Here is a 21,328-nt window from a genome sequence, read left to right as displayed (position 1 = left end):
AATGGCTAACCTGGTTGGTGTGAAGTGGTATCTCATTACGATTTTGATTTTCATTTCCCTAATGACTAATGATGCTGGATATTATGTGCTTATTGACCATTTATATATCTTCTTTGGAGAAATACATATTCAAGTCTTTTGCCCATTTTTTCATTGGGTTGTCTTTTTGTTGTTGAGTAGTACATGTTTTTTATATATTCTGGATACTAAATCCTTATCAGATATATGATTTGCAAATATTTCCCCCATTCTACAGATAATCTTTCATTCTCTTGATCGTGTCCTTTTAGGCACAATTTTTTTTATTTTAGTGAAGCCTAATTCATCTCTTTTTTCCTTGTGCTTTTGGTGTCATATCTAAGAAATCATTGCTAAATTCAAGCTCACGAGTGCTTACCCCTATGTTTTCTTCTAAGACTTTAATAGCTTTTGCTCTTATAGTTAGATCTTTGATCCATTTTGAGTTAATTTTTGTATATGATGTCAGACAGGCATCCAACTTCAGTCTTTTACATGTGGATATATGCTTTTCCCAACACCATATGTTGAAAAGACTATTCTTTCCCCATGGAATGGTCTTGACATCCTTGTTGAAAATCAGTTGACCATAGACATATGGGTTTATTTCTGGACTCTCAGATCTATTCCACTGAGGCACTGAGCAGTCTATGTGCAGTATTTCATCTAACCCTCCCAAATATCCCTCATAGTGGAAACAACCTTTATCTTATTGTCCCCATTTTACAGATGAGAAAACTGAGAGTCTAATACTGAGTGGCAAAGTCCAGGCCCAAACTCAGACCCTAGTCATTCAACCTCGCGAGGAGGGAGGAAGTCCAAATGCTCACCCCTCCTCCCTCCCTTTCTCTCCCACCTCTGTCCTTTCCTCCCTCTTTTTCTCCTTTTTTCCTAACTTATCCTTTAAGCTGGGAGGTTAACTGTGATTCCCAGAGAAGGGTATCTGGGGAGGGGATGTCATGACCTGTGACCTCTCTGGTCTCCAAATATCTCCTGCTTCCACTTCACCGCCTCCCCTCCCCTGCTCATCAGGGCACCAGATCCTGTGTCTCCATCTTTGCTACACGGGCTGTGCTTGCACAACGTAGGCGATAAAGAAATGCTGGTGATAATTATCCCTCATCTCAAGTAGATGGTGCCATTTGGAAGGGGTCTTAGAGATGATCTAAACCAGAGGAACCCCGATATCTCAGCACATTACAGTGGAACTAACTCCTCAAGGGAAAGTGGGTGCCTGGAACCTGGCTGCTGGCACCCTCTTCCCCTGCCCCGGGCCCCTGAGCCCCCACCCCCGGAAATCCTAGGGCTCCCGTGAACACAATACGAAACCACTAATAGCGTCCAGCTTCTGCCCCATTTCCTACATGGGGAAACTGAGGCCCAACGGGATGGACTGACGTCCTCGGGCCCCAGTGAGGGAGCAACAGACCCGGGAGGTTCAACCGTAAGCCATGGGCTCTCCCACAAGAGTGGACTGGAGCCCTGGGGACATGAGGCCCTCCACACCAGGTCTCTGGGCATCCAGTCACATCCTGGATTGGACCACATGTGGTGGCATTTGGTGGGGGACCTGGAATGCCTCCCAGCGTGTGCTGGAGTTACACCTTCAGGGTAGGCATGGCCAGAAGGTTAAAGTTTGCTCTCTGGCCTGCTCAGGTGAGCTCTCACACCTGTGTGTAGCCCCTGGTGACCCAGCCCTGCTCAGAGCTGGCTCTCGCAGGCCCTGGGGATCCTAAGACCCCTGCCCTGGCCTGTCCGCAAGCTGTGGTTCTCCTTGCTGTGGCAGCACGGGGAAAGGTGGACAGGAAGGGGATGTTTGTGGGAGGTGGGCAAGGCCAGGGGTGAGGCAGGGTGGAGGCAGAATGTCAGGCATCACGGCAGAGTCAGCCTTGGCGATTACCCTCCGATGTCGGGCTGGGGGGCGTGTGCTCCAACCCCGGCCCTCAGCTGGGAGCTTCAGGAAGCAAGAGCCGGGGATACAGTCTTGTGTGTCTCACCACATGCTGCTGTTTCTTCCACCCGCCCCACCTCGTGGGTTTTGGCTGCCATTTCCCGAGGCCTCCGTGTGGGCCGGGTGCCCTGCATATGCACTTTCTGTACAGAGCGTTTGTGTTTTCTCCGCAGCACTGGGACGGGTATACTGCAAATGGAGGGAGGGAGGCTCAGAGAGATGGAGAGACTTACCCAAGTTGGCACAGCAGCGACAAAGCCAGGATCTGTCTCCGGGGCCTTGACCACTGTCCCATCCTGCCTTGTCAAAAGTCGGGATCACTGTCCTCGGGGACCCAAGATCCCCAGGTGCAGCCACATCACCCCTCAGGGTCTGGTTGGTAGGAGGGAATTACATCCATGTTTGTGGATCCCTTCAGGTCTACACCTGGGGCTTTCTAGAGCTGCGTTTCCTATTAAAGCGTCCTGGGCCCGTCTGCGAGGACCTGGCATTCTTCTCCCCCAGCACAGTTTGTCCTGGGGGCTTTGGGACAATTGGGACCCCCTCGGTCCTGCATTCCAGCTCCCTCCTGTTGCCTGAGTCATTTGTCCACTTGACTCCAAGTGTCGACCAGGGAAATAAAAGGAAATGAAACACGACCAGGGCATTTCCCCTTGGTCGTAGCAGAAGTCCGTTTTGGGGCAAAAGATGAAAAGGAGGAGAATGAGAGATGGAGCCTGCAGGTAACCCCAGAGCCTCGTCAGCCATAGCAGCACGCCCCCGCCTGAGCCCACAGAAAGTGCATGGTGCCCATATGGGAGATTGCAGGTTCCTGAATTGTCCCCTCCATCTGGGGAATCAAGAGACAGCAAAGGCAGTTGGCAGCAGAAGGAGAAGCCAGTGGGCCAAAGAGCATGCCCTGTTCCCACCCCGGGCACCATCTAAAACCCCTTGCCAACAGCTCTGAGGCTGGCATCTTGCTGGGTCTGGGTTTCTGGGGATCAGGCTCCACGCTGGATTGGCTGCCAGGGGCTGGGTGCCCTTGGGTCTTGTCCCCACTTTGGGAGGTAAATTTCCTGCCTTCACCAGAGGGGGTCTATGTATTCACCCTCCAGACCCCACTGCATTCCTAGATTTTGCTTCTGACTTTTGGGACTTTCAGACTTAGAGAGAGGAAGAGGGAGAGGCATGGAGAGAGCAATAACCTCCCAGGCACTGGAGGACCCGGAGGGGATGGACAAAGGCAGGACACCAACCTCAGCTCAGCTGCAAAACCCCAGAGCAGTGCCTCCTTCTTTGGCGGGGTCTCAGCCCCTTTGAGAATCCAGGGTGCTCTTCCTGGAACAATGCATGTGTATGTGTGTGCACACGCACACACACACACAGTTGCAAACACTCACAAGGCTTCCCAGACCACCCTGAGTCCACATGTGGGCCCCTGTGGGACCCTATGCTCCCTCTGGGGGCCCTTAAGCTCAGGAAAATCACCATTTGTCTTCTTGTAACTGACTGATCCTGTCGTCTGAGGCTTTGCTTGATTCCACACCTTCCACCACCTCTTCAGACCAGCAAAAGCTCATATTTCTTGAGCGCCTACTGCATACCAAGCACTTGACCTGAAGTTGCTCGTTGAACCCACCCAGAACACTTAACAACAGATCCTATATTTATACCCATTTTCAATATGAGGAAGCTGAGGTTCAGAGAGGTTAAGCCACTTGCTCAAAGTCACACAGCTTCCAAGTAGAGGAGCCTGGCACCTCCACCCCAGGCTCCCTGGACCCAGTGCCTAGCTCCTAACCAGGCTGCTTAGCTGACCTGAGGCGCTCTGAGTCTCTATCTCACGGTTAGATTGAGGTGGTTGTTGTGTGTGTATGTGCGTGTGTGCGTGCGTGCACGTACGTGTGGCCATTTTGCTGGGGGAGTGTACTGCCCCTGTCTGCCTCTCCTCCCCCAGCACTCCTGGGCAGCCTGAGCAAGGAGGGCTGGGGAGGAGAGATGGCAGCGCTTTGCCCGCCCCCTCTACCCCTTGAGACATGATGGAGTCTGCTAATCCGATTATTTGATAATTCACTTATTTCATGTCTATTTGGCAGTGTGCGGGCTCCCACGCACCAGCTCCAGGGAAGGCGAGATGGCTTTGCCTGGAGGAATCCGATCTGTTTTTCTGGGGAAGGAGTGGGGAAAAAATACACCCAAGAATGGACAATAATGGACCTAAAAATAGAGAGTGGAGGGAAGCGGGGGCGGGGAGCGAGGCATCTGCCTTCCACTGGGCCTGCTTGTACCCGGCAGCCCTCCCCCTCCCACCCGTGGGTTCCCCAAGGGTCTGGCTGCCTCTCAGCCTGGGGGAGAGGCATGGGAATGGAGAGCGGAAGGAAAGCAAGGCTGGGAGCCAGGTGCCACTCCAAGATGGAGAATTGTCCCATCGAAGGGTCCTCCGGGCTGTGGCCTTGACCTTGGCTGCACGTCAGAGTCTCCTGGGGAGCCATAACCAGCCAGTGCCTGGGAAGGGACCTACCCCTGAGGGTCTGATGTGGTTGGTCCGGGGTGCCCCTAGATGAGTCAACGTGAGAACCACTCTAAGGGGTGTCTCCACAGCAGACATAGGGGTTCAGATTTGGGGGCTCTCTCCTCCTTTGCCCCCAGGTCTCCTAAACCTTGAGACAGCCTTCCTGAAGGCCCCAAACCCAGGTGGTCTGCTGGGACTCCAGAGGAGTGAAGGCAGGGGACAGGGAGCTGTGCAGACTCTTGGTTCAGTCCGGGTCCCCATCCCACCTGAGTGTCCTCCGCTGAGCCTCACAGCAGACTCACCTGGGAGCTCTTAACGTCCCCCCAACCTGCCGGGGCTGCAGCCCCACCTGCTACTGCAGAGTCTCTAGGGTGGGCCTGGGCCGAGGATTTATTCAAGCTGGGTGGTCCCAGGATGAAGCCAAGTTTGAGAACCGACATTTCAGTCTCACCCAGGACGGCACTGGGTCCCTTCCAGCTATAAGCATCTTGTCGTTTCATCTTAAGCATCTTGGTTTTTTGAATTCAAAGACCAGAGGGGGAGAGAGATCGCTCTCAGAATCTTTCCTTCCATCTGAGCTGCAGGCACCCCATCCTTGCTCTGGCCTCCTGGGACCTGAAGGGTGCTGGCCGCCATCTTACCCTTTGTTCCCAGGTTCTTAACCTCTCTTTCTGAAAGGAGGCTGCCCAGCCAGAGTCAGGGCTTTCCCTGCAGCTGCTAAATGTCAAGGCTGCCGGGTGGCTCCAGGCCTCCCCTTCCGCCTTATCTCCTGCTACCCACCAGGCTCCTGGTCCATCCAAGCACATTAACTCCTCTCTACCTGTGGCTCTTGCACATCTGGTCTGGCTCTTCGCTTGATCCTGCTACATAGCGCATCTTCCTCACAGCCCGGTCAAATCTCCCTCCACCTGTCCGTATCCAGCCCACCCATCCTTCTGGGCCTGTCCTTCTGAAATCCCACTTCCTCCAGGAAGCCTTCCTGACCTTCCCAGCCAGTTCCCCTCCAGGCTTGTCATCCGTGCCATACTCTGGTGGTCACAGCACGGTGGTCAATGCTCCCATAAGGGGTCAAAGGTTACTGCAGGTATGACCTTGAGTCAGTGCCTGGCCTCTGGGGGCCTCAGCCCCCTCACCTATAAAGCAGGGATGATGGTGAGAGCTGGGCTGACATCACTGTACAGGTGCCCTTCTTTGGACCAACTGTAGCAGGCGCCCCAACCTGGCCAGGCATCTGAGTCACTGGAGGGGGATTTGAGAGGTTGGTTGGTGGCTTGGTTCGCAGAACTTCTGGTCTCAGTGCCCAGAGATATTTTCATCTCTTTCTTCTTCCCAAGGATTTGGATGGGCAGCCAGGTTTGATGGCTGCTTCTTCAGGGCCATTTTGCACATTAGAGATAGTTGTTGAATAAGTGAAGGAATAAATAAATGAAACCTTACCAGCTCAGGCTTGCCTCTCTCACCACCACCAAGGGCTTCATCGGTAGAGCGATGCACCTGTCCAGTTGTGCCCAGGGGTGGGGCCGGTCCAGACACTTCTTCCTCTTTCCTCTACCCGGCTGCTTCTTACGCCTCAGAGACCAGCAAGAAGAAGCCCTAGAAAGTCTCAGCTTGTGGCCATTGGCACAGGCAGGTCCCATCCGTCCAGGTGCTGCATCCACTCCTGACACCTCCTTTTCAATGCGGAGGACCTGGAGAGGGGACCCGCCCAGGAGGGGGAGTCGCTCTGCAAACCTTAATTAAGCATCTTGCGTGTGACAGGCCCCGCTCCTGTCTTCACAGAGCACACAGTGGGGAGGGGACCACACAGTAATTAACAGAGGAAGTCGCTAAGGAAAACCGATCAAGTGCCCATCTCAGGGAGGGAGGTGGTAGCCAGGGTGTTCTCCGAGGAAGGGAGGGTTAGCAGACACCTGCAAAGGGGTGGAGGGGAGGAGCTCCAGACAGAGGTGGAAAAGCCCAGGTGGGATGGGGGATGGGCATCTAGATAGGAAGGAGAGATTCCAGGGTCCAAAACAAGGTGGAAGTTGACCTCAATAGGATCATACAATGATTTGTAAGAATTTTGTATATGTTTTGTAGACTCAGTGGCACAAAAGTTCATTTCATCGTCCCTAAACCAAGGCATGACCCTACGGGCAGAGGCGGGGTACATAGCGGGCTCCTTATAGAGCGTATATTGTGGAGCTTCTAACACCAGCTCCGCCCTTTGCTCAGCAAAGTGCCACTGAATAGGTTTTCCAACCTATCGGTGCCTTGGCTTCTCCATTTTGAAAATAATTATTAGGATCGTCATGAAGAGAGAAAAGGAAATTTCACACGAAAAATCATGATCTCAATGTCTGGTGCTAAGAAAAATACTCAGTAGGGAAGTTTAAAAAAGAAAAACGGAAGCAAGGCAAGATGAGAAGCGAGATAGGTGGGCGAGGTGGGCAGAGCCCGGACCAGCTTGGGTTTGGAATTTATCTGAAGAGGGTGCTCTGGGGTGCAGCAGGGGAGCTGCTTTCTAGAGTGTGCCTGGTGGCAGGTCGGGGCGGGGAGGCCGGAGGGGTTGGTGGTGGCAGGGGGTGGACAGGGCAAGTGTTAAGGGAGGGGGCTGCTGGGGTGGATCTTCATCCTCAACCCTCTTGGACCCTCCCCTTTCAGCGGGTGTTCCCACCAGCCTTGGGGCTCTTTCAGGACCCACCGAGGCCCCATTGCTCTTCAGCAAGAAAGCCAAGGGCGGCTCTCAGAGAGGAGGAGAGGGGCTCTGCAAAGGCCCCAGGGGTCTGGGGAAGGCGGCGCCCCTGAGTACTCCAGCCAGGCCCCTCGGAGGGGGCTGCTCATCGCCCTGCCTTTCCGCCCCCCCCCACCGCCCCCAGTACTGCATCCTCCAAGCGGCTTTTTTTCCTCCGTAATAAAATATTCATGTCAGCAGAGCAGGCCCTCTTTGGGAAGGCTGCCTGTGTCTAGCTTCTGCTTTGTACAAGCTTTTAAAGAGCAGGACGCTTTTCCTACTCTCTAAGCATTTTCTAAGTCCTCAATCAATAATGCACTTTAGCCGGCTTCTCTGGATGCAGCTTTTCTTCCTCTCTGCACCCTTCCCCCCACCCTGCCCTGATTTCTCTCTCTTTCTCTCTTTCCTTCTTTCTTTTGTCCTTCCGTCTCTCCCAATTTACTTTTATTTACTTTTTTCTAAATGTGTTCCACGAAAGCGTTGAGCTGTTTGGGTGGCGAGCCTCGGATGGGGAGTGGGGTGGGCGGGCAGGGAGCATGGAGAGAGGCCAGGGCAGCTGCCAGGCAGGCAGGTCCTTGGATGAACAGGTGGAGTCTGTGTGCGAGGCGGGGCGAGGAGGAACGCTGAGCCTTCCCGCTGGCCCTGGTGGGGAAGCGTTTGAGCTCCTGGCACGGGGGAGGGGGAGGGCTTGGGCTAATCCGGCCTCTCACTCTCCTTTTTCTAATCAATTAGAAAATGTGTACAGCATAACCAGAGAAAACAGGACAAACACGTAGAAGAAAGGGGGCCTGGAGCAAAGGCAATATGCAGAGTGTGAGTCAAAATACATCGCCAAACTTTCTAAGGAGCCAGCGGTCCAGATCAGCCCATCTGCTTTTTATAGTAATGAGTTCCCTGTTGTGGAAGGTATGCAAAGGAAGAGCTGCCATCCCTTGTCTGAGAGAGATGCCCACGTGGATCTGGTCAGTTATGTGGTACCCAGTGAGGGGCTAGGGTGCAGCAGGTGCCCGTGCGGGGGGGTGTCCTACAGGGATCAACCCAGGCACTCTTCAGCTGGGATAGAATTTCCTGCCCCAAACATTCCTAAAACTCTGGCTGTGGCAAGAATCTGCATATGCCCAGGACGGAGCGAAATATTTCCTTTTTTTTTTTTTTTTTTTTTTTAAGGAATACAATTTGGAGTTCCTGGAGAGATTAACCCTTGTCTAGCCAGAGCCTTGGCAAGACCCCACCCCACCCTCTCTGGCTGTTCAGCTGATGGACAGCCTCTCTGGGTCTGCAGTGGTGGAAGCAGTGTTTGGCGTTGCATCCTTGTCTGTCTCCTGGACAGCTCGTCCGCCGGGGCAGCCCTATGCCTCAGGTGATCAGAAAGGCTGGCTGGCTGGCTCTGTCGGGGAAGTCGGAGTCAGGGCGAGGAGGACTGAGGAAATGGGTCCCTGCCCCGCTGCTAGAACAGCACCTGGGCCGGCTGCTTTCCACGCCCCTCAGTAACCGCACAGTCCTCCCTGGGTGATGCCGGGAGGGTCGCTTACCCTCTCTGAGCCACACCAGAGCAATGGGATCCAGTGAGGCACGTTAGGAAGGGAGCATTGGGACTTCCCTGGAGTTCAGTGGTTAGGACTCTGCGCTTCCACCGTGCAGAGGGCACGCGCAGAGGGCACGTGCCACGCAGAGGGCACGGCTTCGATCCCTGGTTGGGGAAAGAAGATCCCGCATGACTCGCGGTGCAGCCAAAATATTAAAAAAAAAAAAAAAAAAAAAGGAAAGGGCATGTTGAATAACTGCTCAACAGATACCATCCTTAGATCCAACTGTCAAGGATCCTCACCGAGTTTGGACATATTTATCAAATGCCACTTTGTGCAGATCACTACTGGGAGTGCGGTGTGGCAAGGCTGAGCCAGACCCGGCCCCTGCTGTCCCAGAATCCAGTCTCAGTCACGGAAGGTTCTGGAAGGAGGTAAATGTGGGCAGGGGTGAAATGAAAGGGGGGCTGGAGTAGAGTGGAGGGCTGCTCCAAGCAGCTGCAGAACTGAAGTGCGTTTCCTAAGTTACGGCCTGGCCAGGCCAGGCTCAGGAGGTGGCCCGTGACGCTGGGTCCAAGGCAGACCTTGGACCAGGAGATGCCCACGGTGGCTGGCTCGGGATCAGGGTCTGCGGTGGGGGTGGGGAGGACATCACTGTGGCTTCTGGAGACTCATTGCCAGGACGGATGAGCCCTGGGAAGACACCTTCCCCTGCCTGAGTGACGGCCAGGCTGGGAAGAAATGGCTCCAAGGAGAAACAAAACCAGAAAATTACAAGAGGAGCCTCCCTGGCCAGCTGCAGCTCCTGCCCTGAAATAACATGAGGGTCGGTTTCTGCTGATTCACGAGCAGGGAGGGGTGACCTTGCTGCTGTCCAGGGCTTTTGCTCAGAAATAAACCAAAAAAAGGGAAGGGAGAGAGGCCTGGGGGATCGGGTTGGGAGGAGTTAGAGGCGGGACAGGGATCAATGAAACTGCAGAAGGAGAAGGGGGGCGGGGCGGGGGGAGGAGCAGAGGGAGGGAGGGAGGGAGGGAGGAGAGAGTTAGAGACCTCAGGGCAGCTAGAATTAGAATCGGCTCCCAGCAGAATCTCCGTTTCCGATCTGTTAATAATTTATCCCCGCTGCAACTTTTCTTACCAATAAATAGGAAATAATTTGTTAAGGAGAATTCCCCCGGCACCCTGGCTTTCTCCCTGGGATGAGGGCGTGGGGATGTGTCTCTGCATCCTTTCTCCAAACTGGTGTGGGTGACCGAGGAACTTGGACTTGGGGAGGTGAGAGTCAGAGCTCAGTCGTTTCATGAATGGGGAAACCGAGGCACAGGCAGGGCAAGGCCCCACCCAAGGTCACACACGGGGTCAGGGACAGTCTGCGGGATCTCCATGATCTCATGGGTCGGCGGCCAGGCCCAAAGAGTTTCCCTCAGAAGTTCTAGAAGCGTCATCCAAGGCGGAGGGTGGGGTTAGCTCCTCTGTGGGTTGACTTCCCCCCACTGTTGCTCCTGCCTAAGTCCAGTTCTGTAAGACAGAGCCGTGCTACCTCGCCTTCCCCTAAGCGCCCCGCCGGCGTCCCTGGGGAAGGCCGTGTTCCGAGTCCTTGCCCAGCCCCCCTTGCTCAGGGCTCTCCCTGGAAGCCCCCCGCCTCCAGCCTCCCACCCGCAGATGCCCCAGCCCCAGCTGAGGTTGGTGGGGCTGAGGATGAGACTTCAGCTAGCAACTTGGCAGACGGGTTCAAAAAAATCTGTCAGCTGCTAAACTGTTCCCTGGGTCCGCCCACACGCCTCGGTGGCACCCAAGCCTCTGGGGAATGGCGCATGGCTGGGGTGCCAGCCACCTTTCCCTCTGGGTGAGGGGCACAGTTCCTGACTTGTGTCCAAGCCCGACGCCCTGGCTTCTTGTCCCACCTCGGCCACTGCGGAGCCCTGTGACCTTGAGACATTGCTCAGTCCCCTTCCTTTGCAGAATGTAAGTAAAAGGATCCCATCCTCCAGGATAAAGCTTATGCAGGGCTTAAGCATGGCCGTGGACCTTGCCCTTGGCCCAGGCCACAGGGCTGGTGATAGTCAAGATGCTCTTCCTACACCCCTTGTCCACAAGCCCAGGCCACCCAAAGTGCTTGCCACGTGGCGCCAGGTGCAATTCTCAGGACCACCCATGAAGTCAGCTTTCACAGCCTCCCTGGACTTTCATTCACTGGACAGAGCTTTCCTGAGTCCCCAGAAAGTGCCAAGGTCTGGGCTACAGTGGGGAAGGAGGCGGGGGAGGCCACGCCCCTCCTGGTACTTCCCCTGCAGTTGGGAACCTAAGGCTCACAGCAGTGGAGTGACTGCTCAAGTGCCCAGTGAGCGGCCGAGCCCTGTACCCGCCCTCCCAGTTACAGAGGGCAAAGCCCTTCCCGCCACACTGTGGCCCGCTGCTCCGCAAAGACCCGGACCTGCTTTGGTGGTGTCCAGCCATGGTGTGATTTTGTCCCAACACAGGTTTGGATGGCAAGGCCAGTCTGCATGAAGTTGTTTATTCCTCCTCCTAAGACTTGCTTACAATTCCGGTGACTGCCCTGTCCATGCTCTCCTTGGTTAAGGACCCAGAAAGCCAAATAGACAGACTTCCCCCAGGCAGGTTACCTCCATCTCTGCTAACAGTCAGCTTTCCCACTCGATGATATATATATTTGTAAACTTTTTCATTTTAAAAAATTAATTAATTTATTTATTTATTGGCTGCGTTGGGTCTTCATTGCTGCGCGTGGGCTTTCTCTAGTTGCGGCGAGTGGGGGCTACTCTTTGTTGCAGTGCATGGGCTTCTCATTGCAGTGGCTTCTCTTGTTGTGGAGCACGGGCTCTAGGCGCGTGGGCTTCAGTAGTTGTGGCTCGCGGGCTCAGTAGTTGTGGCTTGCGGGCTCTAGGCACGCAAGCTCAGTAGTTGTGGTGCACGGGCTTAGTTGCTCCGCGGCATGTGGGATCTTCCCGGACCAGGGCTCGAACCCGTGTCCCCTGCATTGGCAGGCGGATTCTCAACCACTGAGCCACCATGGAAGCTCTCGATGATATTTTTTGCTGGTAGCTTGTCTCTGCTCTTTACAACCTGGCCTCTGACTCCAGCTGCACCCTTTGCACAAAAAAAATAACATAAAAGCAAAAGCACTGAAGAGACAATTGCAAGGTCTCTTCAATGAAAAGCCTGGTATGAAATGTTTCTCTGTAGAACAGTTGGTCCAGGTGACTCCTGCTCAGTGTCTGTGGAGGAGATTTGTCCCCACCCCGTTCTCTGCTGTGCTGGTGCCCAGGCTGACTGCCTTCCCCTCGCCCTGCACCCCGGCCTTCACCCCTCCAGCTGTGCTGCCCCACTTTGCAGGTGACTTGCCTTTGTGTATCTGTAGAGATAAGTGAGCCGCGGACATGATGGGCTTGGTTTCCCCAAGATTTCCTTGCTGGGGTCCCACAGGATCCAGAGGAAGTGATGCAGGGCTGGCAAGTACTTGGTTTCTTGTCTGGGAAATGGAGATGCCCTACCTCCTGCGGGTGCTGCGGCCGGGATGAATGTGCAGTGCCCAGCCCGCCCTGGCCCATGGTTGGCATTCAGTGAATGTCACGATCGTCACGCCCTTTCAAGCCAGCAGTGCCCACTGTGGTCAGGGTCGTGTGCGAAGTTCCTGGCTTCACCATGAAGGGGCCAGGTGCCCTTCAGCCTTACCTCTTCCCCTGGAAGGTTGCTGGGAAAACCCTCAACCTAGTGTACGTGAAGCTGCTGTTTAATAATAATTGCTACCATTTGGGGACATTTCCTAGGCATTTTATACAGATTATCTCATGTGATATTGGATGAGAAAATAAAGACTCAGAGAGACAAAGCAACTTTCTCAAGGTCACACAGCCTCAAGGAGTTGAGCCAAGATTGAGCCCAAGGCTTTCAGACCCCAACACCAGTTTCCTTAACTGTTTGACCCCAGAACAAGGGTTCCTCACTGGGGAAATGGGACCCCATGAGTCCCCTAAGTGGAAAACGTGATGTGTTACATTTTTCCAGAGAACATCCTAAGGTTTTTAAACAGGGGTATGATTTTTTGGTTTTGGTGATATTCATGAAGTGTCTAAAGAAACAATGACGGCTTTTGATAATATCAAAGTTCGTCTCTGCTGTCATCCTGAGAAGCTAGGGGTGTGCCCCAAACATCCCTGGCTCTTTCTCCCCGGTATTAGGCCACTTTGTCTTGATGGTGATTAGTTAATCTGATCTTACAGAGGTGAGTAGAAATGTGCAGACCTAGGAGGCCAGCCAACGCTGGCCCCCTGCCGGCCCCTCCCTCACACACGCAGCGATCAGCCGTGTCAGATGCAGCATCGCTCAGGGTGCGGGGCTCAGGGTGAACCGGCCTTCACACCCCAGGCTTCCTTCTCGGAATCCTCCCTAGTGAAGAACAGGAGGAAAATGAGGGTATGAGCCAATGGTACTTGGGAAGGACCACGTGCATGTAGCTGCCTTCAGTCGGGGGCACTCTGGCCCCTAAATGGTTAAATGGAATTCCGAAATCTTGGGGTGGGAGGGCGGTGGAAGAAAGAAGAGAAATAGGAGAGAGGGAATTGTGTTGGCGATGGCTTGGGATTTATTTATTGTGCTCGCTGTTGATTAAGCCCGCTCACTCCGCAGCAGGCGCAGGGCTGGTAAATACACAGGCTGATTCATTAGTTTCTGACCATCTGCTTCCCGGGCTGAGGCCGGGGTGGGGGCGGGGGGGGCAGTGAGCCCTGCAGGTTAGGGCAGCTTGGCTCTGGCAGCCAGGTTGGAGCCCCGCGTCCCTTGGCAGAGCCGACTGTGTCAGTCTTCCTGATGACAGACAGGCCGGGTGCAGGGTGGGCGTGAGGGATCCAATATCCTGCCATGGGGACCACAGGAGGCTGGGCAGGTGAGGGAACATAGGCAGGGGGATGGAGAAGGACCAGGGGAGGGAATTCCCTGGAGGTCCAGTGGTTAGGACTCTGCGCTCTCACTGTGGAGGGCCCAGGTTCAATCCCTGGTTGGGGAACTAGGGTCCCACAAGCCAAAAAAAAAAAAAAAAAAAAAAAGGACCAAGGGAGAGGTGAGGTGTTTCACAGCAGCTGGGTGTTGACAGGAATAATATCAACATTCCATATGAGGTCTATTACTATTCATCTAATTATCATTCTATTAATAACTAATTAATAGGATGACCATAATAACTGTAACTTAGTGACTGGTTACTGAGGTCCAAGCCCTATAGGGAGGCTTCACTACACTGTCCCAGATAAGCACACTAACAATCCTGTGATGAATGACGAGGGAACTGGGTTCAAAACTGAATCAGGCAAGGTGGGCTTCCTGGAGGAAGTACGGGGGAAAAGCTCTAAAAACCCAGAGGAGGGGAAGCAGCTGCAGGGGCACAAGCTCAAAGGTGAGAGGGGATGAGACAGCCGGGGAAAAGGCCCAGCTTCAGGGCTGGGTGGATAGATTTCCAGGTGGGCAGAGTAGCATGATGCCACCTGGTGCCAGCGTATTGAGAAGCGGGCTGGTAGAGGAGGGCCCCAGAGAGAGCGTCTGGCCGTTCCTCCCACCCTGACCCACGCTTTGCTCACTTGGGGTGAGGCATGTATTAGTTTGCTAGGACCTGGGTGGCTTAAACCACAGAAATTTATTTTCTCAGGTTCTGGAGGCTGGAAGTCCAAGGTCAAGGTTTGACCCTTGACGACCAAGGCAGGTTGGTTTCTTCTGAGGCTTCTCTCCATGACTTGCCAATGGGCCCCTCTGGCTGCTTCTTCACATGGTCACCTCTGTGTGCACATACCCCAGGGGTCTCTCTGTGTATCCAAATTTTCCCTTCTTGTAAGGACACCAGCCAGATTGGATTAGGGCCCACCCTAAGGGCCTCATTTTAATGTACTCACCTTTAAAGACCCTATTTCTAAATACAGTCACATTCAGAGGTACTGGAGGTTAAGGCTTCAACATATGAATTTGGGGGGGGGCACAGTATACTCCATAACAAGGTGCCAGGGACGGTAGAAGAAGGGAAGCTGTGGGAAGAGGATGATTGCTGGGTCGGGGGAGGGGAGGGTGCCCACTTCGGTGCAAACTGTGTCTTCCGGTCCCCAGTGTCCAGGTGTGAGCTCTGAGCCAGCTGCGGGCCTGGGGAGCGGGCTGTCCCCCACAGGCAGGCCTGCCCCCCATTCATCAACAGGCCTGGACTCTACAAGCCATTGAGCCATCCCCATGGGGCCTTTCAGCCTCTCCCCATTCTGGGCGACATCACAAGATCGCCAACTGGAGTGCAAGGAAGCTTGGACCCCCGTGGGCCGAGCCAGGCCCCTCTCCCTGCCATGTTGTGCATGAGGTCCCTAGAGTTCCAGAACACCTCTGAGGTTGTCCAGGACAGAAGCAGGCTCATCCTCAAACCCCTCCCACCCTCAGGGAGGCCTGGGCCGGTCCTGCCTCGGTTTCCCCATTTGCTCAGTGAGGGGGTGGACTCAATGCTGTACCCTTCCACCCCAAGTTTTCCAGGTCCTGGGAATCATCAGGTCTGGCCAGGTGGGGTGGACAGTGGTACCACAGGGGACCCAGGACAGAGCTATTTTGGTGGAACCTGCCTCAGTAAACCCCAGAGCCAACCTGCCCACTGAGGATCCCTGGGTGGCCTAGGAACTGGTCCTCCACTAACGGGCTTCAAAGCTGATGGCCCCAGGTCGCTGCGGTGATGCCGGCTCGGCCCCTCGGGAGACAAGGCGCCCACTGCCACTGGGAGCCGAATGCCTCATTTTAGAATGTGAGGCTTTAACTCAGATCGAAGCCGCTTTGTGTCTGAGCAAACCAGGGCCCTGAAATATTCATCAAAGGAGCTGCAATTGGTCTGGGGCGCGTGAGGTTCTTAGGGACAGTGTTTCCTTTTAATTAATGGCCTTTATTTTTTAGAGCAGTCTTAGGTTCACCGAAAATGGAGCAGACGGTCCAGAGAGCTCCGAAGACCCGTTTCCCCACACAGTTGCCCCATTATTAACAGCTTGCATTAGCGTGGTACCTTTGTTACATGGATGTGTTGTTGTTAACGCAAGCCCACGTTGACAGCAGGGTTCCCTCTTGGTGTTGCACAAATGTACCATGTCATTTATCCAGCATGACAGTGTCATACAAGATGGCTTCGCTGCCCTAAAACTTCCCTGGGCTCCCCCCGATTCATCCCTCCAACCCCCGGCAACCACCACGTTAGTGATATTTTCAGGCCTCTGGGTGAGTTCACACGGCAGACCAGACCCGGGGGGTGGATTTGAACTGTGGAGGAGGGAAGCCCCGGCTGGAGCCCACTGGGCCAGGGAGTGGGCTGCCAGCTTTCGGAGGCGGGGGTGAGGGGAGAGGAAGCGTGTGGGGCCCGTGCCCTGCCTTCCCCAGCCGGTGTCCCCCACTGGGCCTGCCAGGCACGTGCCGAAGACCCGGAAAGGACTGCCCCAAGGCGCACCCCCTTGAGAGGAGCCCGGGTTGTGCGTGAGGCAGACATGCATGCTGTGGGGACAGAGAGCAGGCTCCAGTGAGAGACAGGCCACAGTGTGGCCCCCAGCTCTTCCTAGCAGGGCCTCGGGCAAGGGCCACCAACTTCCAAAGCCCGCGTTGCTTCATCCCGAGCATGGAGTTGACACTCCCACAATGTGAGTATTGGCGGTGAGCTAGTTACTAAACAGGAGAGAAATGAGATAATGTGCTGGGCACCAGGTGGCTGTGACTTCGACTTCTTCCACCGCCCCTCCTGTTGCTACTAATTGTATTGTCTGAAGGGTTGAGAAGGCGTCTCTGTGTAGGAGATGTTTCAAGAGTCAAATGTCCATCAACAGATGAATGGATAAAGAAGATGTGGCACATATATACAATGGAACATTACTCAGCCATAAAAAGAAACAAAACTGAGCTATTTGTAGTGAGGTGGATGGACCTAGAGACTATCATACAGAGTGAAGTAAGTCGGAAAGAGAGAAACAAATACCATATGCTAACACATATATAGGGAATCTAAAAGAAATGGTGCTGAAGAACCTAGGGGAGGGGCAGGAATAAAGACGCAGACGTAGAGAATGGACTTGAGGACACGGGGAGGGGGAAGGGTAAGCTGGGGTGAAGTGAGAGAGTAGCGTTGACATATATACACTACCAAACGTAAAACAGATAGCTAGTGGGAAACAGCTGCATAGCACAGGGAGGTCAGCTCGGTGTTTTGCAATGACCTAGAGGGGTGGGATGGGGAGGGTGGGAGGGAGGCTCAAGAGGGAGGGGATATGGAGGGGTGGGATGGGGAGGGTGGGAGGGAGGCTCAAGAGGGAGGGGATATGGGGATATACGTGTGCATATGGCTGATTCACTTTGCTATACAGCAGAAACTAACACACCATTGTAAAGCAATTATACTCCAATGAAGATGAAAAAAAAAAGTGTGAGTAGGAATTTGGAGGCAGACAGAGAGCGGAAGGGCATGTCGAGGAGAGGGGACGCCATCTGCAAAGGCTCAGAGGCACAGACAAGGGAGGCTTGGAGGACAGGAGTGCTCAGGTGGGAGGCCAGGAACAGTGGCTCCAGATATGGTGGGAGGTCAGAGTCAATGAGGTAAAGCAGTAGGGCTTTATCCTCCAGGCAGTGGGGAGCCATGGAGGGTCTTGGAGCAGTAACTAGCTCCCGCCCTTCTTGATTGTCTGAGCTTAGAGTAGGAACAAATGTGTTTTCTTGGGAGGCAATAGAGCTGCATGTCTTTATGGGCTTCGGAAGAGAGAGGCTTCCTAGTGCCCGGACATCGGAGCACAGGCTCTGAGACCTCTGGGCAGACACCGGGGCTGGGCTGGGACAAGGCTCCCGGGCCCCCCAGAGCAGTCAGCGTCCACCCTGGTCTTCTCCCCCACCCGCAGGAGAACCCCTACCTGTGCAGCAACGAGTGTGACGCCTCCAACCCGGACCTGGCTCACCCGCCCCGGCTCATGTTCGACAGGGAGGGTGAGGGCCTCGCCACCTACTGGCAGAGTGTCACGTGGAGCCGCTACCCCAGCCCGCTGGAGGCCAACATCACCCTCTCGTGGAACAAGAGCGTGGAGCTGACGGATGACGTGGTGGTGACCTTCGAGTATGGCCGGCCCACCGTCATGGTCCTGGAGAAGTCGCTAGACAACGGGCGCACGTGGCAGCCCTACCAGTTCTACGCAGAGGACTGCATGGAGGCCTTTGGCATGCCCGCCCGCCGGGCCCGCGACCTGTCGGCATCGGGTGCCCACCGGGTGCTGTGCACGGAGGAGTACTCGCGCTGGGCCGGCTCCAAGAAGGAGAAGCACGTGCGCTTCGAGGTGCGGGACCGCTTCGCCATCTTCGCCGGCCCTAGCCTGCGCAACATGGACAACTTGTACACGCGGCTGGAGAGCGCCAAGGGCCTCAAGGAATTCTTCACCCTCACCGACCTGCGCATGCGGCTGCTGCGCCCGGCGCTGGGCGGCACATATGTGCAGCGGGAGAACCTCTACAAGTACTTCTACGCCATCTCCAACATCGAGGTCATGGGCAGGTAAGGCCCAGGGGCGACCTGGTACCCGGGATGTTACCTGCTTCCTGGGATATTACCAGATACCTGGAATGTTACCTGAGGCCTAGGATGTTACCTGTTTCCTGGCATGTTATCTGATACCTGGGATGTTACCTGGTACGTAGGACGTTACATGGTTCCTGGGATAGTACCTGGTTCCTGGGACATTACCTGGTACCCAGGATGTTACCTGGTTCCTGGAATATTATCTTGTTCCCAGGATGTTACCTGTTTTCTGGGATATTCCCTGATAACCTGGAATGTTACCTGATACCTAGGATGTTACGTGATACCTGGGACATTACCTGGTACCTGGAATGTTACCTGGTGTTACATCAAAGGGGCTACCTGCGATTTTCTATGGAGGGAGGTGAATGGTGGAAGATAAATGTCCTCTGTAGGGCCCAGGCTACCTCTAGCCCCAGGGCTAGGAGGTCTGGAGATGATGGGTGGAGCTGAGCAGACCTGGGTAGTGTGGGTGGGGCTTGAGCTAAAGCCTGGTGCTCAGGAGGTACAATGTAACTGGCCACGGACTCAATGAATGGGCACTTGTGTCTGGGGGGGTGCCCGAGACCGCCTTCAGGCTCCAGGATTTGCTAGAAGGACTCACAGAGCCTAGCAAAGCCGTTATACCCACAGTTGCTGTTGTTACAATGAAAAGATACAGATTACAACCAGCAACAGAGAAAGGTGCAGAAGGAGGGCTCTGGGAGGTGGCAGTGCGAGCTTCCCGTCATCCTCTCCCAGCGCAGCACCGATGTGTGACCGCACGTGTGGAGTAGCACCAGCCAGGGGAGCTTGCCCGAGCCTGGGTATCCAGGGGTTTTATTGGGAATTGGTTATGTAGGCATGGCTGACTGCCCACGTGGTTGACCTTGGTCCCCAATTCCTTGACCCACAGGTCATGCTGATACTACATGGCCCAAGGCCACCATCATAAATCACATCATTAGCGTAAATTATCCGGAGTGGCCCAAGGCCTCAGGTAAACAAAGACACTCTCATTAGGCGGACATTCCAAGGCTCATAAACTCCTCCCAGGAGCTAGTTAAGGGCCAGACTTTTCTTTGGACTATGTAGCATGTGACAACCCAACCCTGCCGAGTTATTCCTTTACTCACAGCTTTGGAGAAGAAGATGTTTTGTGGACATTTTTGGGGGAGGCCAAAGACCATCACAGGAGGTTCAAACAGCCTTTGGTTCCCAGGAACTCTTTAGGCTGCAGATGATAAAATGATCGCACGCTGTCCCAGATCATCTGTTCATTCGACAGATGACCTGCTGGTCAGTAGGGGCAAGGCCTTTATCCCAAGCCACGGATATAACACCCTGGTCTGCACTCAAGAGCGAGGCTTGGGGGGGCCCATCGCTGGTAAGCAAGGGGTCAGTCATAAGGGGCGGCAGCGTGTAGCACAAGAGCTCTCCAAGTGTGGTTCCTGGACCGGCAGCATTAGCGTCACTTGGAAACTTGTTACAAATGCAAATTCTCGGGCCCCGTGCCAGACCTGCTGTATCGTAAATCCCAGGGGTGAGGCCCAGCAATCTGTGTTTTCATAAGCTCTCTGGAGAATTCGGATACACACTCACGTTTGAGAACCGCTGCTGTGACAGTTGGAGTAGGCATTCTGGAGCCAGATGGCCTGGGGTGAATTCCCGGCTCTGCCATCGACAGGCTGTGAGCCTCCGGACGAGGACCTCTCTGTGCCTCAGTTTCCCCATCTGTAGAATGGGGATGATAACGAGCATCCTTCTCTCATTGGATCGTGGTAAAAGCTAAATGAGTTAGGGTTAGAGTTGATGATATACTCAGAACTACTGTGAGCTTGTGTTTATTACATCGTAGTTTAAGCTACTGTGGGTTTAGCACGTCACGCCTGCTAAAGAAGTGTTTATTGAATAAAATACGTCGTGTTCAAAATAATGGCATCCGAGAACTGGGGCAGGTTGAGGAAGGACCAAGTTGAGACCCAAGGGTGTTGGGACATAATTAGGGCCAGGAGCATGGCTTAGGCCAGTTAGGGCAGGGGCTGCACCAGAACCCAGCTGGGACACCATACCTTGGGCAGCTTTCCACGACAGGCTCTACAGACTGCCCGAGTATATAATCACTGATGAGTGCAAAAACCAGTTTGCTGCAAGGTGTGTATAGTATAATCCCATTTTTGTAAAATATATAATATGCCCGCACACGTGATTTCTCTGTTGACGTTGACATTGGAAAGAAGCCCGTCCGGGCCCGGGAGCATCGTGGATGTGGGGAAAGGCTAGAGGCTTGTGTACTAACTTCTCACTGTGGTCACACCTGGGGAGTAGGGGTGGGCAGGGGCGGTGTGGGGTTTTGGTTTTCCGCTGTGTCTGCATTTTAGTTTCCTTCGACTCTGTGTGGATTCCAGGTGGGCCAAGGCCAAGGCAAGCGATTCATGAGGTGGGGTCAGTTCAAGGCCAGCAGGCGGCAGTGAGGCAGGTGCACCTGCAGGGGCCTGTGGTTCTGACACCCGTGAGTCCTAGCCCACCCGCACTTGGGGCCGAGGCTGTTCTAAACCAGGAGTGGCCTGGAGACCGCCCGATACATGGCAGCTACTGCGGTAGCGGGGAGTCAAGGATCGACGTCCTGCTCCTGTTTCTCGGATCTGTGTGCAGGCTTTGGGCCGTTGGTCATCTTGGTGACCCCTGCCAGCCCTGGGGATGCGACGGTCTGGTTCTTTTAAGACCCTCCCATCCACCAACCCAACAGCTTAGCAGTTTGGAGGTAGGAACAAGATCCCCATCCCTTCTGGGTGCTGTGGTCCCTTTTCTGACCTCCTTGGGCTGCTACGGGTGTGTCCCTCATCTTCAGGAGTCTAATCAAGGGCCCGCCTGCCACTTCATTAGGCGGCTCGTGCAGGGTCCTGAGGTCCGGGCCGGCTGCAGGGTCTGCGCTGGAGGGTGACAGCCAGGACCTGTAGGGCCCCTTACACCTCAGCCAGGGGTGAAGGTCATTTTTCTCTTAGGAAGGACTCTGAGATGCAGAAGTGGGGCAGATCGTATTTGGGGAGGGACAGAGGGGGGCAGGAGAGCGTCTCAGCTTTTCAGCCTC

The 21,328-nt window shown here is 54.5% G+C and overlaps 1 protein-coding gene across 1 annotated transcript in view; it reads left to right on the top strand.

Moving 5' to 3' along the window:
* NTNG2 (netrin G2) overlaps nt 1–21,328 on the top strand; it is a 68,777-nt gene that overhangs the window by 12,415 nt on the left and 35,034 nt on the right. Inside the window, exon 3 of the mRNA XM_060101853.1 lies at nt 17,591–18,234. Within this exon, the coding sequence (XP_059957836.1) occupies nt 17,591–18,234 (644 nt within the window). The remainder of the gene's footprint in view (nt 1–17,590; nt 18,235–21,328) is intronic.

Source organism: Mesoplodon densirostris, chromosome 6, assembly GCF_025265405.1.
Source record: "Mesoplodon densirostris isolate mMesDen1 chromosome 6, mMesDen1 primary haplotype, whole genome shotgun sequence".
NCBI classification, from domain to species: domain Eukaryota; kingdom Metazoa; phylum Chordata; class Mammalia; order Artiodactyla; family Ziphiidae; genus Mesoplodon; species Mesoplodon densirostris.
The sequence above is the reverse complement of the archived record's forward strand: the minus strand, read 5'-3'. Positions and strand labels throughout refer to the sequence as shown.